A 14,245-nucleotide genomic window follows, 5' to 3' on the forward strand; every position below is an offset into this window, starting at 1 on the left:
AGAAGGTCTTCAAATATGGAAAGGAGTCATAAGCAGTTCATTTGATAAAACTATGGTATCATCAGATAATCTGTCCTTAAGATCTGATAAAATATGATCTGTATTCATTCTTTATAAATATATATATATATATATATATATATATATATATATATATATATAAACACAGATGCAGTTGAACAATCGTCCAATACTAACACAATTCTCAGATTTTATTTTATTTTGGGAGGATATAGGAATTCCATTACCGATTCTTGCCACTGAATCTAACGGGTTTCCCAATAGATTCATAATTGGTGAGATGACTTTCTTCACCACATGATTTCATTTAGCTGAGGCATTAAAAAAATTGTAATTTCTTTTACATTCCCAAGTGCATTTCTAACACTATACTTTTTCTTGACTGAATTCAAGGCCATGGTTTTTTTTTCCAGGTACAAAGTGTACTATAAACAGCTTCTTTCTGTATTTTAGACAAAGCTCCTTTAATGCTTGACACATTTACATTGCATAGTCACAACCAACTCCTACACATGGTTTTGGATCCAAGTCTAATTTTTTCACAAGGTTCTATACTGTTCTGCCTAGAACTTCTTCAGAAACTGAAGGTTCTAGCTCAGGTTCTCAATAATTGAACTTAGCCTTGTGAATGTTGATGAAGCCAATAAAGTTGACACAATCGTTATGTGTATACCGTAGAGCTAATACTGTAGTCTCACTTCTCAAAATCTGAGTTTATTTCTAATACAATTTCTTCTCCACAAATGTTAAAAAGATGATTGGCATCTAAGATAAGGCAAATGTGAATAAAAACGGCAATGCATTCAAACATAATAATTTTATTTCTAAGTTGGTCCCAAAATGCAAAAAGAACTAATTCTGTGTAAGAAAATAATACATTATTAAAGCAGCATGAAAGTTATATATAAACAGTATTTAAAATTTGGTAAAATATTATAGACTGCTTGACAGGTAATACCCTAAAATTTACACTTCACTGACCAACAGAGGTCATTTAAAAAAGTATTAAAATCTATTTACAGTCCTTTGTCTTACATCTATTTACATGTGGTCAAATATTTACTTTATTTCCATTAATAAACAGATGTAATACGGGTCTGAAAAGCTACCCTTATGAATCAGTAACAAGAATCACTTCATTTTAGAATATATTGTCAAAGAATGCTTTCTTATAGAAAAGGAACCTACACACAACCAACCAGAATCAAGTTTATGTCTTCTGATAATCACAGAATATTAACTGGTGATCAATAGTCGTGAGGAAATAACTAAATAAATGAAAAATTGACATAACATAACATAGTATTTAACAAAGTAAATTAACTTATTAAATATAAAAAAACAACAAACATTACTAAGAATAACAGGAAAAACCCTTATTAACACCAGAGTTAGATACTTTTTAATAAAAACATAGATATTTCATTGTTCTTAAACAATTTTTGTGTGTGAAAAAATCATTGAAACATAAAAAATTATTGATATAAGCTGCCTTGGGGACAAAAAACAATCTCTCTTATTTTCTGTCCAAAACATCTGGAAATACAGCTAGGTTGAGCTTATCACACATGAAAGTTATGTTGTGTAAACTAAACCAATCTCAATGAAGAAAGTTTTGGTTTTCATTTTTGTGTCATACAGGAGAAATCAGGTGCATTATTTTTCATATTGTATATTTTAAAAGGGACAAACAACCTAGATAATGCATTCTATATTATAAATGGTAAAATATGATGTATGTTGTTGAAATACAGTACATCAAATTTTTATATTATTTTTAATTACTGTTAATTTACTACAATTCAAAATTTATGGTTAATATAACACATTTAACAAATTTATGTTTATTCAAATAAAGAATTAGGGAAGTTTTAGAACAATAAAGAAACTACAACTTCTCAGCTACAATAAGTCTATATACTGGGCTCCTCTCATAACAGTTCAGTTAAGTTACTCAACTTTCGATCTCTTCTATTTTTTAGTTGACAAACTAATAATATTTTATCTTACTATGTATACATTACATGTTAAAACAATAATCATCTTAAAACTATTTGGACATTATTCTCATCTCTTACAAGTTTAAAGCTTATTTCATTGAATTTACTGCTTGTTTGGATTGGAAGTGGTTTACATTTCTATTTGGGAATTCCTCTACCTTAACCATGCTCTGTTAGTTACATTCAATTCCCATTTTTTTTCTTTTTCATACAGACTTGTATAAGATTTATATAATGATTAAAAGGATAGTAAATGAGGTGAAAGTATGGTACAACACAATAACTGTAGAAGTAATATTGTAATGCTGTAACTCTTGTGATGAATCTGGGAAAGTAATATTCCATATATTCTGATCACGCAGTCACTCTGGTGCTGGGCAACGTTTGGACTATCAACTTCCTCTTGGCATCATATTTGAAGTGGTTCGATTCAAAAATCTTGCTTTCATAGAAATCTCTCAAATCATATATGTTTATTTGTTTTGCCTAAAGAAAAACACAAAAACCGATAAGTCAATGGAAAAAGGTATTGATAAACATAAATTATTGTAAAGCAGTTAATATTTGAAACTCTCATTTCACAAAACTAATTATTTAGTTTTCCTTACCTTATCCAGGAAGTCCTTCTCGTGAATTTCAATTACATTGACATCAACCCCGTGGATTCCTCTGATGTAAGCTATTTGGTCTAGAGTCATTTGTCTCAATATGTAGTACAGCAATTCTGTTGTGTCTTTTTTGAATGACAAATATTTCTGGAAGGTCTGTAACAAATATGAAAAGTTTTATATTAACCCATTAGCCTACTTCGACGAGACCATCTCGCCGCTAGCGCTATGCACGGTAAAATACTTTGATGAAACCATCTCGCCACCAAGTAGTTCGCCTATTTCTCACAAGATGTCAGCACCATTCAGTCCTAACTTCGTTTCTGTGTTCTATGCAATAATGGGAATTGAATAATTTAACTTTACAGCTTGGCAACACTGCAGTTGGGGAAGGGGAACATAAACAGACGATTGGAACAAGTAAACAGCTGACTCGAGTAAACAAACTAAGCGTGTGTACAATGGCGCGACATGGAGCTTTACGTAGTAGTGAAATTGATCGTTATATTGACAATGACGGATTTATTTTAAGTGAATCTGATGGTGAAATCGGTTCTAATCATGTGGAAGAAGAGTGGAGGATTGATGGTGATGAAGAATTCAGTGACGGTGAGTCTGACAATGCCCTCTCAGATATTGATTTTGAAGAGATGGACGCAGATGCAATTTATGTAGAAATTAACACAAAATTAACCCAAAATTAAAAATTTACAAATACTAAAATTAAAAATTATATGATATTTTCTTGGAATCAACTATAAAATATTTAAAACAATAAAACAAAATAAATTTGTCTACGAAATTTCCAAAAAGATTTTTATTTTTAAATTAACTTAAAATTAAAATTAACTTAGTATTTTTAAGTCGACAGTATTTGTATACTTAAAAACATTGTAATAATAAATAATTGTCAGTAAAAAATAAATTGTTTATTTTGTAATAACATAAAATTAACACAAATTAACAAAATTAAAAAAAATTAACATTAACTTTTTAATTTTTTTTTTTGTGAAAAATATAGTTTAGGATGCTTTTATTAAATATCCCAAGTTTTATTAAAATCTAAACAGTACAACTAGAGTAATGGAATTTTAAGTAAAATTCTCCATTTTGGACCAAATTAATTGGATTTACTGTGGAGTTGAGAGGCTGGAAATACTAGTAGGCCAATGAGTTAAAATACAGATTTAGTAATTCAGTAGCAATATTTCAACAATAAATCAATTACTAGTAAAAAAAAATTTGTATGAAATCAAAGAAGGATGGTTTGGTAAAATACACCTACATATCCCAACAATTACTTAAAATTATAATTATATTGTGCAAATGAATGTCTACGACAATTGGTTGGTCCTTATTTCTCAAAAATTAAATTTCACTTCTAAAATTCAGTTAATGAACAAGGGATGTGTGTAAATCAATTTATAATCAAAATCAATATTTTGTGTTACATTTTGGTAACAAATATAGGTATTATATTAAAATTATTTCTAATTAGGTATTAATTCATTATTTTTGAGCTTCTATTCCTAACACCTTTCGATTTTTTAAAATTTGGGGACATTTTGAAAATAATTTTCGTAAACCTATAACATTTGTTGATGTAATGCCAAAACAGAATAATACAAAATCTACAGTCCTTGTACAAAATAATATGAAGAGTAATTAAAGGCACTTTCACTTTGAAGACTACTACTAAATTACTTGAATTTGTTCCTTTTTAAACACCCAATTGAAAGACAACAACATCAACAGGGTTTTTTGTGATGTAATCATTTTAAAAATTGTATTAAAACAAAAATTGTCTTGGAATTTTTTTGATATATATATAGTTAAATCTTTGTTGATAAGTATTTTAATTACTTAATTTGACCATATGTATTTAATATTGTTCCAAATTTGCATGCACCTTTAAAGAATCGACAAATGTTTATTTATACATCGAATTTCGTTTTTTATAATGAAGGTTTGTTTGGATAAATTTAATTATATAATTTTAAACAGTTCTCAAAAACTGTAATGTTATACTTCTACCACAAGGATAAGCATTGAGGTTATTAAGAAATATTTTAAAGTTTGTCTTAATTGGTTGGCTATTTATGGAAATTAAAATTATATCCACCATTAAAACCATATAAAATTTAGTTAAATAGTGTTTAAGTTCCCAAAGTTAAAATGAATACACTAGAGAGTGTACTTGGATTGTATAAAACAAATCTAATTGTAAGTTTGTTTAAACATATTATATTCTATCTTTATAGTATTTTACTGGTCTTTTTTATCATAAGAAAACATAAAGCGGTTAATTGTAAGAAAGGACCGTATGGTCCTAATTTCGCCTGAATAAAAAAGTGTTTTTATTCTATTCTATTCTAAAGAGGGTGATATAAATTATACTCTCCCTGAACCATTGATCAGCGACCCTTATAAATAAGTATAAACCAAACTGGAAATACTTGTTTTTGAAGCAAGTTTTGAACCTATTTCCTGTAAAAGCTCTTACACTGTATGAAACAATGCTTGATTTGACACCAGCTTTAAGCTCAAATAGTGTTTTAGATTTCAACTGTTTGAGAAATATTAAAACTAATGAATTCGTTTGAAGGTCTAAAATATACTGTACTTAACATCATAACTCTGAAAATACGTTTTATATATAATTATATATATATAGGCTATATATGTATTGTAAAAAACTATGTATATATATATATATATATATATATATATATATATAGTGTTGTAAAAGTTTTGAATTTTAAACCAGCATAACTTTTTAAAGACTGGACCTTTTGAGGTCGGATTTACACAGGGTTGCTACAGGAGTCCAATAATGAAATTCCCTGACTTTTCCCTGATTTCCAGACCAAATTTTTAATTTTTCCCTGACTTTTTTCGACGCAATCCCCAGGGTTTTTTGCAATTAACGGGTGGAAAAAAGCGGTGTTGAGGCTAACAGGGTGGAAAAAAGCGGTGTTGAGGCTAACAGGGTGGCAAATATAAAAAAGCAAAAAATAAAGTGAACACAGTTTAATATGTACAAAAAGATTGACTTAAATGATCTTTTACAACACAGAAGTAAAATATGCGCCGCGTCGTCTACAGGCTTGGACTCGGCGCGGCGGCAGTAAGTTTATTTGTGTAAAGGGATTTTATATTTTTCCCTGACCAACGTCGAAATTCCCTGACTTTTCCCTGATTTCCAGTCCTGTTTTTTTCCCCTGACTTCCCTGACCTGTAGCATCCCTGTTACAGCATTATATTCTACAAATAGAGACCTTTAATTTGATGCAATACTCAACTTATGCTCTAATTTAAGATTTCCTTTTAACTCCTTGCGGGCCTTCCCCCTGACATGACAAAAAAATGGATTTAAAAAGTAGATTTATAGGTGCAGTAATGATAACAAGTTTATTGCTTTACCTATGATCGTTCTGTTAATATCAAGCCTGTGCAGAACTTTTTTACACTATGTATATTACTGTTGGTATGAACCCAGTAATGGATCAGACTTAACTGTAATCACTTACAACATGTAAACTAATTTTTAAGAAAACATTCTGCAAAATTTTATATTAACATGCTCTTTGTTCATTTTGGTACAGTCAATTTTTTAAAAATTAATAAAGCCCAATCCTTTACATGTCTAAAAATCTTCAAGTACAGGAACTCACAGCAGGCACTTCAGGCTGAGAGTTAACAAAAATAAATAATAGTAAAAGCTTAACACCTACATTTTTCATGGTCTTCATCACACTATACTTTTGTGTCTCCACAAAACTCTCGAGCATCATACGGATTGCCATGTTGACATCGTCCTCTTGTACGTAGTCTCTTAAGTGCATCTTAGCGTGAGCCTCTGCCATTCTTATCATGCTCTCAATATGCCTCACTGTTATTGGCAGACTACCTGTCACCTGTAAATAGTGCATACAATTCTAATTACGTTTTCAGATAGCAGTGTACCTGCTAGCATCACAACACAGATAGAAATATTCTCAGTGGGATTATGATGGAACTTTCACTGTCCTTCATCTTTAAGTTTATTACAACTTAAATTAAAACTATTTTTGATTCCAGAAACAAATTTGAATACTCGGCAAAATATTAAATTTGAAACAGGGCCATAGCTATAAATAAAGACTACGTGTCTACTACAATACTAATAAAAGTGAGAGAATCTTTCCTACATATATTTTAAAAGTAGATTATAGGATTGGATCAGATCATATGTTTCACTGATCCATTTTTAAACAATATGAAAACACTTGCAGAAACTATAAAAGCTCATTCTACATGTAAAAATAATAAAAAAAGTTTTTATATAAACATGGGTCCGGGAATGCTTCCTTAGCAAGTTACGGCTAGTGAAAGATTTCTTCAGGATTTCAGCTCACAATGTAAAAAAAGGTCTTCCTGAAATTCTGGTATGGTAGATTAAAGGGCAAATTCAATGGTTTCTTATGGTTTTTGACCTGATAAGTTGAATAAAACATGCTCCAGAACTGTAAGTTAAGTAGTTTTTGAGAAAACCAGTGTCTAATGAAAACAAATGAAGTGAAAAACACATCTTTTTATCTTTGGGCAACAAATCTTTGTTATTTCAACAAGAAACATATCAAAAATTTTAATAAAGTTGTAGAAAACTTTATTCTGAACAAAACTGTTTAGTACACACAAAGCTAATAGATGATTAATTAAATTCATATTTGGGTAATTATCATATTAACGGCCGGGGCGGAAAAATACGAGTTTTGCGTTAAAAACTTATTGGAATCGTCATATAGAAAAAAAAAGTATAAGGTTTGATGGGGTGGAAATGAGAAATAACGAAGTTCTAGAAAATGAAAAATTAAATAACTTTTCAGTAATATCTCCATGTTCTACATCCACGTCTAGCGTCACGTGACCTTTTGTGGCCAATGATTGAACCTCGTGATGACGTCATCGGTTGCGCCGCCATCTTTGCAAACGTAAATGAAAAATAATACAGAAATGAGCAGAATTTTGATAAAAATAAATTTTTTTCTTAATTTCGAGAAAAAAATTAATTACGAGTGCCTCCGGCCATCAGCGCGGCCTTCGGCAGCACCTTTGAAGGTCAATAAAAGAGAAACATCCCTCGAGATAGTACCTATCAGTAAAATATAAAATACTAGAGGGGCTGATCAAAAATATAAATTGAAATGTAATGCAAAGGCAACTATGTAAAGTTAAAAAACTAAATAAATCATGAAAAACTCAAATATATAGATGGATCAGAGAACACATACCATTAGTGTGTTGGCGGATACAGCTGAGCAGCAGCAACAAAAAAGTCGTCTATCACAACGAAACGACAAAGTCTCCCGGTTTAAAAACACCACTCGACCGCACGACAAACACATACACTCATTAAAAAAAATTCCATGTTCAATTAAAAAAGAGATAATTTCGTTTCGGTTAAAACGTAAACTCTTTACGTGCCCTACGAAACACTCCGACATACACAATTCACTAGGGTTGGTTGAACTAGTGGATGGTTGATTCATCATTGTAAACGCACTCACTCAATCCGACCTACTGAACACGATATCTTGTGTAGAACTGACCCATGCCCCAGGAGAACTCAGATAACAGGTACGTTATCAGGCTGCTATCAGTCCCGGCCGCAGATAATATTCAAGTAAACAGATTATCCAGACACAGCACACAAACTGAACATTAAAACATTAGGAACTTAACCACTTATCAATATACCCCCTAAAATCATGTTATTTGTCATTTGCACCCCATAGTACTATATATATTTTTTGTTCAGGAGGGTGAGCAGAATACGTTGGTAACGTCAAATTCGTGATTTGCCGCCCCGGCATTTAATCTTACTGGTACGAGTATTCATAACAGTACAACACACCTTTTACATTTTAATAACTTTGTTAATTACCCATTAAACAAATTAAATTCCAACTAAGAAACTGTAAATTTCAATTCTTAAATAAAAAAATTATTTAATAGGATAGATTGATTTTAGCAGTGCATTCAGGTGTTGCTGATATACTGTACGGGTTGATTTAATTTGATTTAGAAACAGAGAATAATGGTTTGCAGGACATTTTTATTTCATAACTTTGCAATACAATAAACAGCTGTTCAATAATAATATGATTTGAATTGTAGAATTAAAATATTTTTTAGAGCTAACAACTGAGTTTCAGTCCATGTGTGTATTGTTCTGTTTGTAGTAATTGAGTTTCAGTCCGTGTAAGTATTGTTTTGTCTGTAGTAATTATTGAATTATTGAAGTAGTAATGCCACACAAAAAATTACCATTTCTTAGTAGGAATTTAATTTGTTTAAATCAGATCACGATACTCACAGGTGCTACTGATATGGTAGAGCTTGTAAATCAACTTCCTACCACCCCTCTGAATTATTCACCTAAGGAAGAGATTAAGTTGCACATCTCGAAACGTAGTGTTATTGATTTTTTTTATATCACTGAACAATGACAAATGTCCGGAAATATCCTTTTTCCTTCACAATCCTTCCATTGCCAAAAACAAACTTCAAATAAAGGACGAGAAATAATCACAAAAATCAATTAAAGATTTCATCGGAAAGTAGAAATACTTTTTATGACTTGTATTTTATTTACTGTATCAATATTATATTATTTCCATAAATTAAGCCATTTTATCACAATTTCCATATTATCTGATTTTTTCCGTACATCCATGGTAGTTCTGGTCCCATTTGGCTTGCTTCATCTATTGTAGCATTAATTACTTTCAAAATATTAGAAAGTACTTACCAAAGATTCTTGTCGAAGTTGGCTGTACATTTTGGCAACTTTGTCTTGATCCATTTGATGTAGCTTAGGGTGAACATTCTGCTTTGCATACACAATATATTTCTTCAAGATATCTTGTGGTATTGTCTGATCATCTGGAGTCTCTTGTGATGGGGGTGGGTTGGTAGTACTGGATGGATGGTGGCGAATGTGAGAGCCAACCACAAACTTGGCAAGCAGCTGGTCTTTCATTGGATCAACTTCGTCTCTCACAACACAGAGAATATCAAAACGTGACATGATCGGTTCTGATAAGTTAACCTATAAAACATATACAGCTTTCATTATAAATTGTTAAAATTTTGCACTAAAATTTTATATTTACCTACTTAATATACTCAAAACCACTTTTAAAACTAAAACTGAAGATAAAAAAGTTCATTACCAATGTAAACAAGATATCAAAAATATCAAATAGAATCAGTTTCCACACATAAACCCTGGGTTAGACTCCTACACTTCTGATTTTAACTATGTTACTGAGCAATTAGACAAGCTAATAGTTAAGAAGTGCAAATCTATCAATAATAAGAGGAAGGAAATCGTCAAGTAGACACTGAAAGTTAAAGGATATAAATGTGATTCATTGAAGTTCTCAAGAACTGGATCTTTGGAAAAGAGACACTGGAGAAATCAACATTATGCCTAAATGATAAATACATGATCCTTCTGAACAGTTATTAAATTGACATTGACAAAAACTAGAATAGTACTTTTGAATAAAATATGACATATATGTTATAAACCATTCAAAACCTAACAAACAGCAACCTTTGTGCTTGGTTTGTGGTTTCTTGTTACTTTCAAAGCATTCTACTTAAATACCTGTATAACAATACTTCCATTTTATTTACGCTCAGTTACGTAACAGATCAGCTGCAGCCACCAGACAGCTGGGTTCTCCAGACATTTTCCCTGCTTCAGTTGTTTACGTCAAGTTGTATTGCATGAAGTGTTTTAGTTATATTATAAATTTATTACATATAGTAAAAATAATCCATCTACAAGTACAGTGAAACTTAAACAATGTAAATGTTTTAATTGAGGCAGTAGGTTGTATCTGCCAAAAGAATGTTTTGAGATAATATAATTAATTACGAGTTGGTGTATGAGTTGATCAATCAGTGTACCTTTCTTAAAAACATGGAACAACATTTAAGTTAATTTCTTGTAAACAAAAAAATCTTAGTGCTATCAAAGAGGCTGCTGGCAAAATTTTACAAGTTGATCTGCATTATTTTTCCAAACTCTAAATGCAAGACATGAAAAAGTGATACCGTTACTAAAATAATATAACACATACATTTTCAGCAAATGTCATGCCAGGGTCATATCTTCCACCAATAGGATTGGCAGCTGCAATGACAGAACACCGTGCTTGTAGGGAAGTGACGATCCCAGCCTTGGATATAGAAATACTCTGTTGTTCCATGGCCTCATGAATTGATGTTCTATCCTGGTCATTCATCTGAAAGTATAAAGTGCTCATTAGAAGTGCTTCATAAAAGAGACTCTTCAGAGGGTTAGTATATAAGATGACAACTGCAGTATGTGCAAAACAACTGTATGTATGTTATTGTGTAGTGACAAACCCTATTTTTCAATACATAGATACTCTGTTGCTCCATGGTTTTGTCATGTACCTGTGTATATAACAGAAATTATATACATTCTTACTTATAAGTTTTTAACAAATGGGAATTTTCAGAGAACTAACATACAATATACTGAAGTGAACCAAAGTAAAAGCTCCAATCTATCAACATTGGATGGGTTATATAATGAAATTCAATACAACTTGTTCAACGTATGTGCAAAAAGCAGCTTTAAGGACCTTAAATTCATTATTATAAAACTGTAAGTAGCGGAAAAACCAGTGTTCAAACTGCTTCTCTCAAGAATATTTATATATATATATAGTGGCATACAGAAGAAGTAGAGGAAAAAAGAAGGGGAGGTATTGGTAATATTACAAGACTGAAGATGGTGATAAGGGAAGATATAAATGAAGGAGAAATATGTCAAGAAGAAAAGTAGAGGTTATATGAAAGAAGGAAAAGAAACATGGGGCTGGGAGGGAGTAGAGTGATGATTTCCTTACTTATTTATAATAATGAGTTAGGACAAGAATTTAAGGAAATATTAAGAGTTGAAAATTTAACTTGTTACATTATGACAGGAGATTGAATTATTATTTTTTATTTCAGTTAACACCAGTAACTAAAACACATTTTATATACATTGTAGGAGATTCACTACATCAATAATAAACTACATTTAAACACACCTTGTCAAACTCGTCGATGAGGCACACTCCCTGGTCAGCGAGTACTAGAGCTCCTGCTTCTAGAGTCCACTCCCTGTTGGAAGGACTTCGCTTAACATATGCAGTGAGACCCACAGCAGAAGCTCCCTGCCCTGTGGTGAACACTGCTCTAGGAGCCATCTTCTCAATAAACTTGAGAAACTGAGATTTGGCCGTACCAGGATCACCACAGAGTAACACGTTAATGTCTCCCCTCACCTTGTGCTTTTCACCTGTACACAATTCAAGATAAAACATAGAATTAGCAGATTTATTGACCTATAAAATATAAATTGAACACCAATGATATCATTGAATCAGAGTTGTATCACACAGCATACAAGTGGGATAGACGCTAGTTTCTTTCAGCTCTCCAATTTTTTAATAATTACTCAGATTTCAAGTGAGAAATTATAATGTTTGTGGTGTACTAATGGTTTGAGTGTTAATTCTTCTTACTTTTAACAATATTTTTAAGCAATTGTTAACAGATTGATCGGACCAATTTATGTTTTACTTCTTTGGACCCATAATGAGATTAATTTTATCAATGAAACAAGTCAAAGGTTGTGTTGAATGTGCGTGTACTCTCTGTGTTGTCTGCTGCAAACTGGCACCGTCACATACAGGGGATGCTGTGGTATGTACTAATTCTTATAGTACAAGTGAAATTCAATCTATCAATGATAAACTAGATTTAATATTATCAGACATTTGTCATAATTTGCTGATAATGCAAAAGGGTGACATCCAATCTATCAAAAGGGATTATTAACCGTTTAAAGGTTCAAACAGTACCGAAGTTAGTTATCAGGGAGATCAAATTGATGTTGTTGAGTAAAAATGCCTTACTTAAAAAATAAAGAGATTAGTAGTTTTGAGAAAAATCTAATTCTGGGGCACAATATTCAAGAAGTTACACAACCGCCCAACTTCTGAAGAAGTTTTTTTCATTCAGGGTGTTTGTGAAGTAAAAAATGAAATGTGATTGAAATCAGTGGCTAAGGTGTTAGGAGAGCTTGAGTTCCAGCAGAGCTTGGATGGTTTATGAATGGCTCTAAAACAGAAAATGGCATAGGTGCTGGAATTGTAGGAGTGAGACCATGCAGCGAGCTGGTGGTCCCTATGAGTCACAGCTACTATAGAGTGGCAGAATCAATGTGATTCTTTGTTGTGTTCTTGTCATGAGAGGTTCTTAGAAAACTAAAAAGCTGATACCTTGGCTAACCAAGACTCAGCGTCTAATGAGACAGTGCCTCAACTATTTTGTGGAATTCCTAGCTGTGAATATTTTAGGGCTGTCTATAAATGGGTTCAAACTCAACATGTGAGAAGGTGGAGGACTGTATTCGAAAATAAGGATGATTAGGCTGGCTTAGGAGTCACCTTCTACAAGGGTAGCATTTGATCTCTTATTCAGTAGGTAGCTGTCTTTTCTCAGGTTGTGGGTTTGATTACGGAACATGGGTACCTGAGGAAGCATCTTAACAGTACTCGGGAGCACCTGCTATATAGGTTATATAATGAGCTGGAGGAAACTGCTGAACACCTGCTCTTTGACTGTCCTGCAATAGCAAGGGAGCAATATACCATCTTTGGTAATCTGAACAAGAGTGGTAATTTTCTCCAGAAGGATTATTTTCGGCGGTTTGTTGAACTGTTGAAATTTTCACTTCACAGTACACTTCCAGGGTGCGTTAAAGGCCCTTGAGACTTAAGTGCATAGCAGTTGGCCACCTCTTAGAAGAAAAAGAACCCACAACTACTTTAACATTTTATTTTTATTTAACTTTGTTTGTTTTTATTTTTTAAAGAGCCTCTTGAAAAGTTGTATGATATTTACAATGTAACTTGGTGGAGTTGTATTTCTTTAAATTAACACTTCCAAATCCAAGGAGTGCACAAAAAAAACTATAATACAGTTATGAATGCATACACATGCTGTACATTATTCAGAACCTGTTACATGATGCTTTGTAACAAGAAACAAAAAACACAAGCACCTCAGTTCTTCTGTATGACAGCCAATTTGTCTACTTTTTCTTTAAAGACTTTTTAAAAAAATGAAACAAATGTTAATTTAGACTATATCTAGCAATGCATAGCATATGTTTTCATTAAACTAATGAACACTGAATTGGTGGAGAAGGAGAAACATATTACCTGGGTTTTTAGATTCACCCCCAAATAGTGCAAGAGCTAAACCTCTTTTAATGTAATTGTGACCAAATATAGATGGGGCAATGCTGTTGATGATTCTTTCTCCGATTCTGTGATCTTTTGAAAGCTTCATGATGGTAGATATATCTTCATCCGTCAACGACTCTACAATCTGTTTGCAGTCTTTCACAATTAAGTGATTAGCTAAAATAACTGTAGCAAACACTGGAAAACCATTCTCTGTGTTCAAAGAACCATCATAGCTGAAAAAAACCACAAACATTATTTTAATATAACTAGCAAAGATTTAATAGAGAAA

The 14,245-nt window shown here is 31.9% G+C and overlaps 1 protein-coding gene across 1 annotated transcript in view; it reads right to left on the bottom strand.

Moving 5' to 3' along the window:
• Positions 1 to 823: 823 nt before the first annotated feature.
• The window catches only part of LOC124360479 (DNA replication licensing factor Mcm2), a 31,562-nt gene continuing 18,140 nt past the window's right edge, over positions 824 to 14,245 (bottom strand). Inside the window, exons 9-15 of the mRNA XM_046814147.1 lie at positions 13,930 to 14,189; positions 11,749 to 11,999; positions 10,765 to 10,929; positions 9,423 to 9,722; positions 6,364 to 6,546; positions 2,630 to 2,785; positions 824 to 2,507 (exon numbers count right to left, since the gene is read on the bottom strand). Coding sequence (XP_046670103.1) covers positions 2,376 to 2,507; positions 2,630 to 2,785; positions 6,364 to 6,546; positions 9,423 to 9,722; positions 10,765 to 10,929; positions 11,749 to 11,999; positions 13,930 to 14,189 — 1,447 coding nt within the window. The 3' untranslated portion in view covers positions 824 to 2,375. The remainder of the gene's footprint in view (positions 2,508 to 2,629; positions 2,786 to 6,363; positions 6,547 to 9,422; positions 9,723 to 10,764; positions 10,930 to 11,748; positions 12,000 to 13,929; positions 14,190 to 14,245) is intronic.

The sequence above is a fragment of the Homalodisca vitripennis genome, chromosome 4 (assembly GCF_021130785.1).
Source record: "Homalodisca vitripennis isolate AUS2020 chromosome 4, UT_GWSS_2.1, whole genome shotgun sequence".
NCBI classification, from domain to species: Eukaryota; Metazoa; Arthropoda; class Insecta; order Hemiptera; family Cicadellidae; genus Homalodisca; species Homalodisca vitripennis.